At 41.7% G+C, this 13,156-nt stretch overlaps 2 protein-coding genes across 2 annotated transcripts; both read right to left on the reverse strand.

Annotated features, from left to right (window-relative positions):
• Nucleotides 1–680: 680 nt before the first annotated feature.
• On the reverse strand, nucleotides 681–1,581 carry LOC120024933 (bcl-2-like protein 1). Its single transcript, XM_038969307.1, has 2 exons — nucleotides 1,066–1,581; nucleotides 681–824 (listed from the first exon to the last, which is right to left on the reverse strand). Exons 1-2 carry the CDS (start codon nucleotides 1,579–1,581, stop codon nucleotides 681–683), a joined length of 660 nt encoding a protein of 219 aa, XP_038825235.1.
• A 5,854-nt stretch (nucleotides 1,582–7,435) lies between these two features.
• On the reverse strand, nucleotides 7,436–12,663 carry adnpa (activity-dependent neuroprotector homeobox a). The gene is made up of 4 exons (XM_039009451.1): nucleotides 12,325–12,663; nucleotides 10,838–10,954; nucleotides 10,527–10,619; nucleotides 7,436–10,331 (listed from the first exon to the last, which is right to left on the reverse strand). Exons 2-4 carry the CDS (start codon nucleotides 10,943–10,945, stop codon nucleotides 8,136–8,138), a joined length of 2,397 nt encoding a protein of 798 aa, XP_038865379.1. The 5' UTR covers nucleotides 10,946–10,954; nucleotides 12,325–12,663; the 3' UTR covers nucleotides 7,436–8,135.
• Between the last annotated feature and the right edge of the window lie 493 nt (nucleotides 12,664–13,156).

Raw genomic sequence — 13,156 nt, forward strand, 5'->3', positions numbered from 1 at the left:
GAGTCCTAGCTGAAATTCTCTTGCTAAGGGAGTTTACAATTATTTTTATTACCATTTCGATTGAAAGCAATCACAGTAAGGTACTTAAATTGTTACCCCAAAATGATTTGATATGAAGACAAAAACAGCAGCATTGGGCCGTTCACACAAAATAAAAAACAATATTCTAAAATCTTCAATGTAATTGGTCAAATGTCAATTTGGAAAGAATGTATGTAGTTGGTACTAGGGTATAAAGGGTAACACACAAACCTAAAAATACATAAACAATCTCCTATGTCCTCCTACACCAGCTGTAGTTTTCCCATTCACGCTTAGCTTCAGGTCCATTTAAAGCACCTCCAGTCTCGAATGCAACACCCTCTATCCAAGTTAAAAAAATAAAACCAATAATTATAAAAGTAAGAAAATAATGTCATAAAATGTTATTTTACGTATTACTTTTCAAATGTAAAAACAAATGTTACAGAGCACAGGACAGGAGAGGTGAGTAGTGAGACAGCTCACCAAGCTACATATTCATTGCCCAAAAACTGTTATAGCCAGGGCTAATCATCAGGTTTCTGTCAGTGCACAAACAGACTGGGCTTATGTAAACATAAACTATAAAGTTGTATTTTTGTTGATTTTGCATTTATATGTGCTGGGGGTAAACTAGATGCGGCTCGTATTACACCACTTCATTGGCGTTTCTTCATGATGAGAGTGCCGACCAGCACTCCTGAAAGCAGAATCACCCCAAATAGCAGCCATTTAATTATGCTCTCCTGGGACCTTCGAACGTCTGCAGCAGCATCTCTGCCAAAGATCTCTGCAAAACAGTCCTTTCAAGGAACAGAGGAAGATTAATACAGTGAACTATGTGTTAGCAGCCCAGCTGTTTGCCCCAATACTCCTCTGTAGCTTCTCCCTTTAGTGTAGTCTATCATGGTATTCTCTATTTCTCAGAGAGAGTGGGTGCAGAAAAGGATGCGCACGCACAATAGTGTTGACAATGAGAATGTATTACTAAATCCCATAATTAGGATGTATAATGTGCAGAGTAAAGTATCAGCTCCAACCTACCCATCCTCCTTGGCTCTGGATCCAGGGCTGGATATGGTTGTCCAGGTAGGTGGTCATCCAGTCTGCGATGCGTGTCACCAGTGGGCTCATATCCTTCTCAACACACTCAACACACAAGGCCCCGCCGAAAGCAAACAGACCCACCACGCGACCCCAGTTGACCCCGTCCCTGAACACTTCGTCCATCACACTCTCAAAGCTGTGGTAGGCTGTGGCAGGGGTGATGTGGAGCTGGGAGGAGAGGTCACTGAAGGCACGGGTGTAGCGCAGCTCAAACTCATCCACTGAGTCCCGTAGTGCTGCTTTCACTGGCTCCATGACCCCCTGTGGAGATGAGGGCTTCGCCAAATTGCTTCTGCTGTTCCGGTTGTTCCCCACAGACCCATTTGCAATGGCCTCATCTCCCTCAGTCCGTCCACTTGCACCCTCCAGCCCCAATTGACAACATGAATAATTCCTCTGGGACAGTCTATAGCTTATAAAAAACACCACCAGTTCCCTGTTACTGTAAGACATCTTTTCCACCTTCTATGCACCCTCTTTATCCATTGACTTTTCACTCTATTTGGATCCCCAGGGCTCTTCTGCCATACCTCACACTAACTGAGATGTCTGGAATAAAGGCTTGCTGTCTGGCAGTTTCCTCTGGGATGCAACAAGTTATCACACCCTGGAAGAAAAAAAACACACTCACACAAATTCTCTGGTGCAGAAAACATGAAAACACTGGATTCTATTGTTCATTGTTATTAAGAATGGAACTCTGCCCCAGCAGCATCACAATCACCTTGAAATACTGCACTGCTAAACCCAGGTCTGTTCGGTATGGTAGATGTTTCTTTTTCTTTTTTTCTTTTTTTTTAGACACATACTGTATGAAACTTATTACGCCATACCATTGGGGCGCCGCTTTGATGTCAGGTAGCAAGCTATCGGTCTTGGCTATCTAAAGCTATAACCATCATATTAATTTCCACCGAACAATGCACTTCTTTGGCTATATACAACGAACCAGCTAATATAGCTACTATTTTACATTATAGCACGTTTGACAAGAGTGCATAACAAATTGTCAAAATGTGTTTGCTTTTAATGCTGCGCTACTGCCATATAAATGGATTTCAAAGCTCAAAAACAAACGTATTGAGATCAAGTTAATATCACCTAGGGTACAAGTGACAAACAAGCAGTAATTTCTTAATACGGTATTCATAAAATAAGTCAACTGTATGTATGTATACGTAACTAGCAAATTAGCATCGCCGCTACCTAGCTACACATGACAGCTGCTTTTACACTCACTATACAAGCTTCCCATCTCCATAGCAATATTTCCTAAACCAATCCTTTAAAATATCATGGTCTGTCATACTTACAATTGCAAATCAGACTGATGTACCTTTCAATAAATAAGCATCGAGTTTTTTAAAGGTAAATTCAATTTTTGTGCATAAAAGCATTTAAAATAACGACATATTTCAAGCGAATTGGAGCGGCGAGAAGGCCAATAATGCCATTGGCCAGTTTTGTTCACGTAGATCGGATGTTCCGCCTTCTCACAAAATGAATCACCAATCAAAGACACACCGGAAGTTGAGATCGTGTTCAAATTATCGCGGGCAGATTATCCGTGTGTTCAGATATTTATGTCAACGTGTTCCCACAAAGATTTTGGAGTATAATCTCTAGTATAGAGAGTGGTGCAGCGTCTAATGCACTGCATCTCAGTGCAAGAGATGTCCCTAGTCCAAATCCAGGCTGTATCACATCAGGTTGTGATTGGGAGTCCCATAGGGATGCGCACAATTGGCCTAGGTTTGGCTGGGGTAGGCTTCATTGTAACTAAGAGTGTGTTCTTAACTGACTTGCCTAGTTAAATAAAGGTAAAATATATACAGTACCAGTCAAAAGTTTGGACACACCTACTCATTCAAGGGTTTTTCTTTATTTTTACTATTTTCTACATTGTAAAATAATAGTGAAGACATCAAAACTATGAAATAACACATATGGAATCATGTAGGAACCAAAGTGTTAAACAATTCAAAATATATTTTGGATTCTTCAAAGTAGCCACCCTTTGCCTTGATGACAGTTTTGCACACTCTTGTCATTCTGTCAACCAGCTTCACCTGGAATGCTTTTCCAACAGTCTTGAAGGAGTTCCCACAAATGCGGAGCACTTGTTGGCTGCTTTTCCTTCACTATGCGGTCCAACTCATCCCAAACCATCTCAATTGGGTTGAGGTCAGGGGATTGTGGAGGCCAGGTCATCTGATGCAGCACTCCATCACTCTCCTTCTTTGTCAAATAGCCTTTACACAGCCTGAAGGTTTGTTTTGGGTCATTGTCCTGTTGAAAAACAAATGATAGTCCCAAAAAGCACAACCAGGTGGGATGGCATATCGCTGCAGAATGCTGTGGTAGCCAAGCTAGTTAAGTGTGCCTTGATTTCTAAATAAATCAGTGTCACCAGCAAAGCACCCCCACACATCACACCTCCTCCTCCATGCTTCACGGTGGGAACCACACATGCAGAGATCATCTGTTCACCTACTCTGCGTCTCACGTAGACACAGCAGCTGGAGAAAAAAAATCTGAAATTTGGACTCAGACCAAAGGACAGATTTCCACCGGTCCAATGTCCATTGCTCGTGTTTCTTGAACCAAGCAAGTCTCTTCTTACTGGTATCCTTTAGAAGTGGTTTCTTTGCAGCAACTCGACCATGAAGGCCTGATTCATGCAGCCTCCTCTGAACATTTGATGCTGAGATGTGTCTGTTATGAACACTGTGATGTATTTATTTGGGCTGCAATTTCTGAGGCTGGTAACTCTAACAAAATCATCCTCTGCAGCAGAGGTAACTCTGGGTCTTTCCTGTGTGGGTCCTCATGAGAGGCCGTTTCATCATAGCACTTGATTGTTTTTGGGACACCACTTGAAGAAACTTTCAAAGTACTTGACATTTTCCATGTTGACTGACCTTCACGTGTTAAGGTAATGATGGACTGTCATTTCCCTTTGCTTATTTGAGCTGTTCTTGACATAATATGGACTTGGTCTTTTACCAAATAGGGCTAACTTCTGTATACCACCACTACCTCGTCATAACACAACTATTTGGCTCAAACGCAGTAAGGAAAGAAATTCCACAAACTACCTTTTAACAAGGCACACCTGTTAATTGAAATGCATTCCAGGTGACTACCTCATGAAGCTGGTTGAGAGAATGCAAAGAGCGTGCAAAGCTGTCATCAAGGCAAAGGCTGGCTACTTTGAAGAATCTAAAATATATTTTGATTTATCATTTTTTTGGTTACTACATGGAATCATGTGTTTTTTCATAGTTTTGATGTATTCACTATTATTCTACAATGTAGAAAATAGTAAAAATAAAAACCCTTGAATGAGTAGGTGTGTCCAATCTTTTGAATGGTACTGTTAGGGTTGCACATTTTGGGGAATATTCAGAGATGGAAACTTTCCATTGGAATTAACAGGAATCTATGCAAATTAATATTAATACCATTTAAATGTAGATGCTTTTTACATTGGATATATTTACCATATCATATGGAGACAGAAACAAACATTTTACCTTAAGTAGACAATTGCAAATTATTAAATCCTTCCAAAATAAATAAAATAACTAGCTACGAATTGAACTTTAATTAAATGAGTTGACTCTTCACATAGGATGATTTCACTGAACAAAAGGGAAAATTGAATCATCCCCAATGATCCATCGCATCTCCCAAAAGACATTTTCAACATACATCTCTGTAACATGAAAGCCTAGAAACTAAAGCTTTGGTTGTCTTCCTCTCAGGCTTCCATGTCTTCTCCCTCGACCTACTCAATGTCCACCTCTTGAACATCAGAGGCCTCATCTTCACTGTCACTTTCCAACCTTGAGGATGGCTCATTGTCAGGCTCAAAAAGCCTCAAATTTGCCCGGATGGCAACCAATTTTTCAACCCTTGTATTTGTCAGCCTGTTGCGTGCCTCGGTGTGTGTGTTCCAAAACAAGGACCAGTTGCACTCTGAGGCAGCTGATGGTGGAATTTGGAGGATGGTGGAGGCAACAGGGGAAAGAGCCTCAGATCCAAAGTCCCTTCCACCAGGTGGCTGATGAGATATGTTGGCACGACTGCCATATTGCATATCCATCCCAAAGCCCTTAATTGGAAGTGTACTTCGCCAGACTGCCAAGAACCTTACCCTCATCCAGGCCAAGGTGGCGAGACACGGTAGTGATGACACCATAGACCTTATTGATCTCTGAACCAGACAGGATGCTCTTGCCAGCATACTTGGGGTCCAACATGTACTCTGTACGGGCTTCAGGCAGAAGTCTTCACGCTTTTTGATGCATTTCAGAACTGCAGTTTCCTCTGCTTGGAGCAACAGTGAAGTGGGCAGGGCAGTATGGATTTCTCTTACATCTGCAAGCAGAGTCTGAACATCAGACAGGATGGCATTGTCTCCCTCAATCCATGCAATGGCTACTGCTATAGGTTTCAGGAGTTTCAGGCTGCTTACCTCTCTCCCAAAATACATCATCCAGGAGGATCCTCTTGATGGGGCTGTCCATATCGGCAGACTGTGATATGGCCATTTCTTGGAGACTCCTTCCCCTCCAGGACTGTCAAATATGATGACAACAGCACCCCGACAGATGTTGCTGGGCAGCTTTATTGTGGAGCTCTTATTCTTCTCACTTTGCTCGGTGAAGTAAATTGCTGCTATAACTTGACCCTTCACATACCTAACCATTTCCTTGGCTCCCTTGTAGAATGTATCCATTGTTTTCAGTGCCATGATGTCCTTGAGGAGCAGATTCAATACATGAGCAGCACAGCCAATAGGTGTGATATGAGGGTAGGACTCCTCCACTTTAGACCAAGCAGCCTTCACATTCGCAGCATTGTCTGTCACCAGTGCAAATACCTTCTGTGGTCCAAGGTCATTGATGACTGACTTCAGCTCATCTGCAATCTAGAGACTGGTGTGTCTGTTATCCCTTGTGTCTGTGCTCTTGTAGAATACTGGTTGAGGGGTGGAGTTGATGTAGTTAATTATTTCTTTCCCACGGACATTCGACCACCCATCAGAGATGATTGCAATACAGTCTGCTTTCTCTATGATTTGCTTGACCTTCACTTGAACTCTTTTGAACTCTGCATCCAGCAAATGAGTAGATAAAGCATGTCTGTTTGGAGGGGTGTATGCTGGGCGAAGAACATTCAGAAATCTCTTCCAATACACATTGCCTGTGAGCAGAGGTGAACCAGTTGCATACACAGCTCGAGCAAGACATTCATCAGCATTTCTCTGATTACATACCTCCATTGAGTCAAAAAAAACTTCTGATTCCAGGAGTACCATGAGCTGTTGCTATCGATAAGGTGTCCGACTCGTCATTTTCACCTCGAATAGAAGTAGAGGGACTTTTGTCAGAGGTTGCTTGATGTGAGCACTGAGGGAACTTTATGCACTTGGCCAGATGATTCTGCATCTTTGTTGCATTCTTCACATATGATTTGGCACAATATTGGCAAATGTACACAACTTTTCCTTCTACATTAGCTGCAGTGAAATGTCTCCAAACATCAGATAGTGCCCGTGGCATTTTCCTGTAAAGATTAGAAGAACAAATAAAATAAAAATATATATATATAATTCCATGTACAGATAAATAGTTAAGCAGTTAGATTAAACTCCTTTGTAAGATTTTTTATTTTATTTAAATGAAACATGTATGGTAACAGGTGAATTAACACTCAGTTAGCAGGCTCAAGCAAGTCAAAATCCACATGGTAGCAAAAACTGATTGCAGAAATTGTTAACAAGTTAGAAATGCTTTAAAACACACTTTGCTGTAAGCTACCATTTACGATTAACAAAAAAATAGTCATACAAAATATATTCACCGCCCCCATTATTGTAATCAACACTTACCAGAAAGCAAGTAGTCCTTTGCTCAGTGTAGTAGTGTGGTCTCAATAGAATCTCATTAGCGTGCAAGATCTTGAGAATCAGCTGTACATGTGATGGAAGAGTGCACTGTGCATGCAGAGGGTTGCAATTCCATTGAATTGAGCAGTTTAACCAAAATATGCCACAAGATCTAGAATTTCCTTGTGTATCCTACAAAAAAGGTTCACTGTTATAAGCAAACTTTTTTGATGGATTTAAGCAAAATTCCCCAAATCCAGGGCTTAACTTCCCATGGAAAATTTCCCGGAAAGTTTCCGACCCTTTGCAACCCTAGGTACTGTATATATTTTTATTTTATTTTTTATTTTATTACAATGGAGTATATTTGTATAATGGAGGGGCACAATAACATTATATAGTGTTAGTCAAATGAAGGTTCTTTGAAAAAAGCTTTATTAAACCAATTTCTTTGTTTAAACAAAAGTGAACATAGGTATGTATACATGTTACCCTGCTATCTCTAAAATTGAAATAACAATAATACATCATATGGGAGGACAATCCATATGCCTATAAGAAGTGAAAGTTTTTGAATTTCACTTAAAACTGACAGTCTAAATGTATGCATAATCTAATGTAGGCCTACTAAATATGTACAATGTTCCCACCAATATTAGCTACAGACAACATACATTTTCTTTTGCACCATTTCAGCATACCTTTATCTGGAGCCAGAAGTTAACAGCTAGTTTCTATACTTGTGTAGTTCCTAATTTATGAATTAGTAATTATTCTTTACTTAAACTGACCATCCCACTGAATTTATGAAGTCTTAATTTGTCCTGTCAGTCTCTCCTACCTTCCCTGACTTCCCTATAACTGAAGAACTGCAGAGTGTAAGGATTACCTGCACCAAACCCTCATGCTTCCCCTGTACCGCAGGTCTTTTAGGCTGCTCTCATTTTGATGGATCATCTTACCGACCCAAGGCACCTTATTTAGGCCTAGAGTCTGTAGTAAACTAACAGAAGGTGATTCAGGTTTTTGATCAACCATCTTGATAAGGGCCCATCTCTATTTTAGGCGCCTCAATGCTTGGAGATCTCTCTTCTGGCAGGTTTGATTTTCCTTAAGATGTGACATCCACAGATTTTGGTGTGTCAACTTGCCCATTCTCAATGGAACAGTCCTCTGGTTCCGACTCACTATCAGATGAGTCAATAGATATGGGTTCTGTGTAAGTACTTAGCTTGAGGGTACAGTTAATTGTCTCGCATTGCTTTCTTTGGTCTGTGTTAAGAGCCGGCCTAGACTTAAAGGCCTTCTCCACTGACGTGATGGGGAGCTTGGTTTTCTCCTCAAAGTCCATGTCATGCTTCAGTCCCTTGAGTGCCTGCATGTCAAAGCCAAGTAGCACTTTCAATTTCCTGGTCTCACAGTCTCCCTCACATGACCTCCGTCGATTAGCGAAGTGACTGGCAATGTCAGACTTCCAGAGCCACAGGCTTGCAGACAGCTTCTCTTCTTCCTGTGAAGTTAAATAGGGGCAACGATTGAAATAGGTCGTGAGGAAGGCTTTGCGTGCTTCATAAGTCTTGTGCTCATAGTTCCTAGGGTCCAACACTAGATCCACAGCCTCCCCTGGCTTGTCCATATTCATGGGGGAATATACATCATTTTTTATCTTCATCCTCTTGGAGCCAGACATGGGTTGGGAGGGTAGCTGACGCTTTAAGAACCCTGCACCAGAGGAGTTGAGTGTCAAGGCAGACTTTGGTCCCAGGCCCTTCTGGGCCCTTCCCACAGCTCGGCACTGCACAAGGTGCAGAGTGATCGTGGAGGCCACCATGTTGCTGGTGTAGACGCCCAAACAGTGGATGCACTTGTACGTCATCTTCTTCTCCACAGGGTGCATTGTCTGAAGCACTTGGTGTCGTTCTCTCAGATGCTGTGACAAGGCATCAGATATAGGACCCTTGAGGATGGTAAAACATAGTGGGCATAGGGTCTTGCCAACCTCATTGCTGCCAGATACAGTGGCTTGACTTCTGGCAAGCATGTCCTTCTTATTCACTGGCATCTTTGAAGGCAGACTCTTCACTGGAGTGTGGAAGCTGTTCTGGGCATGGGAAGCCATAGACTGCTCCTGAGCAGCTACAGGTTCCTTCATGTTATAGGTTATAACAATAAGCTGTATGATTTTGTTCTTAGCCTGCCCAATCGTGAGGTCAAAGGTAAGCGGGGAGGCGGCTGGAGGACCAACAAAGTCATCTGGATGAGCCTGCCCCACATGATCTAGCATTTTCTCCACATTATTGAAGCTGGCATGACACTGTGGGCAGGTGAGCCCATGGATCAGCATGTGGTTAAGCAACGTGTCACTGGGAAGATATCGGTTGCAAAGCAAACACTTACTGGTGAAGTTGTGGATCTTCATGATATACTTGGCAATTGCCCATACCTTCTTAGCCTTGTGTGCCTTCTCAAAATGAGCACTGTACAGGTTTTCAGGGAAGAGCTCATTGCAGACTGTGCACATTTTCCACTTCTGTGTTTGGGATGTAAGACTAGCATTAGCACCTTCTCCCAAACCACCATTGCCAGGAATGTTCAAACGCTGGCCAGCAATAGAGGACTGACTTGTCACATTCTTTAGTCCAGTAGGTCCCTGCTTTAGATGGACCCCCACCATATGGCTAACCTGTTCAGATGTCAGGGTACGACCCCCAGTCATCACAGAACCCTTCTGGGCCATCCCATAGCTTTGCGGTCTGGACACCACAACATTAGCATGTCCAATCATGGTTGTCACCTGAGAGCCAATGCGCTCATGATATTCAATGACATGCTGCACCAGCGCCTCATAACTACGGGTGGAGAATTGACAGCGCTTACAGAGGATGTTGTTGCCGTTGACAGCATTGGCTCCATTTTTGACTGATGTTTCTGAGACCATGGCAACATAGGGTGAGACCACATGCTGGAAGTGCTCCCTGTAGATGTGCCTTCGCACAACATTGTACAGAGGGTCCCGGAAGTTACACTTCTTGCAATAGTACATTGCCTTCTCCACCTTGTTATTTGCCCCCACAGCAGCCCCCTGGTAGCCCCCTAGACCCTGACGTGCCACACTAGATATGTGGAAGACCTTGACATGCGTTTCCATTGTCTTCTTGCTCGCAGTGAAGGTGCAGTAAGGGCAGTTGAGCAGGATGCGGTTCTCAAAGTTGTGCCTGTGGACATTTCGGAAGTGGTTTTTGTAGCCCGAGTAGTACTTGGAAGAGAAGTTGCACTCTGTGCAGCAGAAAGGCTTTGACCGGTACTCCTGTAAAAAATTAAAATAATAAACAGGCGAGTTTGAAAATGTAATCACAACATTTACAAAATTGAAATGGTTGCTCCTTTATCCAAAACTAGTTGTATTTATGATTGTGACAAACAAAGAAGTACTATAATCATTACAAGCCCCAGAATAAGGGGTAATTAAATTAATTTCTAATTTCTAGTGTGAGTCATTTACCTGTGTTTTTGAGAATGTCGGATCCCATGAACAAAGTTCCAGGCAGACAGTATTCTTCACATAGTTCTCATCTGGGCAAAATTCTTTGAGGTCCTATGTGAGAGGGACAATTATTCTGATCAGAAATCACAGTAGTGTATGCTGGAACTTGTCAAATTAGATTATATGCCTATTAATTTTTACCACCATATTTTTTTCGGAAGCACAAATGACTATAAAAATGAGTGAAACTCTTACGTTAGGCGCACACACACAACACTAAAACCTTAGTGATAGGTAAAAGCTATGACTTGTTTTATTTTCTCTCTCACCTCCGCTTGCTCCTTACAGTACTCCAGTCCAATGTCACAGAGAGCCGCTTTCACCTGTTTCCTTGCTCTTCGTATCCTAGTGAGGTTGTTCACAGGGAGTTGATACATCTTTCCAGACTGCAAGAATAAATCACAGAGAATTCTATTACTATTCATGTCAAACCCATATGGCCTGCTCATACAAAGTTAGCCAAGTACCTCAACTCCATGATGATTTTATCCAGGGTTGATCTCAAACTAGTTTTTTTTTTTTTAAATGAACCACTGACTTGCTATGAAGTCAATACAAAAAAAAGCACATTCTTAAACCCTTACCGTGTACCAGTTTATCCTCTGCTGTTGCGAGCGTTTGTTTGTTGAAACGTTTTAATAAAACATTAATCAAATACAACCGTTACCTTGTTGAGATTTAATTGGCACATGCGCATTCGTGCTGAATTGGCATCTTAGAGCAACAGCAATTTAGAAACAGTCGCTGGTTGTAGCTACTAAATTAAAGTCTTATTAAAAAGTATGCATTTCAGCAAACAAAAAAAATGCACGCAATAGAGGACAAACATTGTAATATTTGAAGTATCGATTGCATAGCGACTCGAATGCGTTGTAGGTTAATAAAAAAAAGATAGTCTACATTCAACTCCGTAGATTTACATTTACATTACATTTAAGTCATTTAGCAGACGCTCTTATCCAGAGCGACTTACAAGTACATACATTCATACTTTATTTTTTGTACTGGCCCCCCGTTGGAATCGAACCCACAACCCTGGCGTTGCAAGCGCCATGCTCTACCAACTGAGCTACACGGGACTGTAGATGAAATCATCGTGGAGTTGAGGTACTTGGCAATAACGTTTTAAGATTATTTGCATTCGAAGATCATAGCTAAATCACAAACAGCATTGATTGGCACAGACAGGATGGGACTTCAATTCTGGTACAACATTATTCTCATCTATTGGCTTCCTGTACAGCTGAAACGTCCTTATGTAGCTATGCGGTCGTCACTACTTACCATAGCCACAAAATCATAAACCCCGCCCATTTCTACAATTTATCTTTAAGTGATTTTAAACCTAACCACAGTGCTAACCTTATGACTAACCTTAAATTAAGACTAAAACGAATATGGGCCTAACGCGTTAGCGAATTAAGCTAGCTAACATCACTTAGACCTCTGATGGTTAGTTACAAATCCTTTGTCAAAGGTTGGTTATCTAGCTAACGTTATGTTTAATGTTAGTAATCATTATGAAGTGAGGTAAAGAAAATACACAATGGATGCTAGTTAAGATACCTTATTTGTTAGCTAGCGTCAGTTTAGCAGAAGGCGAACTGGCTAGCATGCAGTAGCTAGCCAATGTCTAGCCGACCAACTAGCCAGCCGATGATAGCCAGGCATGTTTGTTCGCTAGTTAACTTGCCGCCATAACTAGCTAGATAACTAGTTATACAAAATACCGCGCCTCAACTCTAACCAATCTTACCTGGTATGTCTCCGAACCCAACCACACAAAAACTGGCTGCCCAAATGGTTTGCTGAGATAAATGCTAGCTAACAAGTAACGGTAGCTCGTTGGCTAACAAATGAATCCAACTCAATGATGCGGTTGTTGTTCGTCCTCGCCAAGCCGGTGGTGCTGTTTAGCTAGTTAGCAAAATCTCAGCCATCTGCAATATACGTTAAATTAATTGCTAGCTAATAGCCACAATATGTGGGGTGGATTTCTAGTGCATATTGTACAGCATACATGGCTAATTGGACTGTTACAATTGAATCCGACAATCATCAGCACTTCTCTTGAACGTTCCCAACTAACCCGAGCCAAGTCAATCCAAAATGGCGAGGAGGAAAAGACGGAAGTGAATGTTTGGGGAGATAAGTTTTAAATGTACAATATTTTTTTCTGAGATATGTGCTTCCCTTAGTACTGAGTATCTAATTGTTTCAAAAGTCACACCTATGTTTCTTGGGTGTAAAATCAAGGAAAGTGGTCCAAAAGCATCATATATTTTTTACTCTGACTGGAGCCACCCACCTATTCCACGACATGTGGGCCCATAGAAGACTAGGCCACAGACAGAACAATGAGCTAGTTATAAAAAGTATTTGACTAGGCTACTACACTCTGACCCTGTGATATAGTTTTAGTTAGTTTTGCCAATTTTTCTCTAGGCTAGCAACTGTAGCCACCACCAGGAATAGGCTAATACGATCTAACTAAACAATCTACAGCATGGATGCTCAACAACAAAGCCATGCACTCGTATAAAACATTTTTCAAGAGACTCCCAAGAAATTGGAAGTAGTATCTTACA

This window comes from Salvelinus namaycush, chromosome 2 (genome assembly GCF_016432855.1).
Source record: "Salvelinus namaycush isolate Seneca chromosome 2, SaNama_1.0, whole genome shotgun sequence".
NCBI lineage: Eukaryota > Metazoa > Chordata > Actinopteri > Salmoniformes > Salmonidae > Salvelinus > Salvelinus namaycush.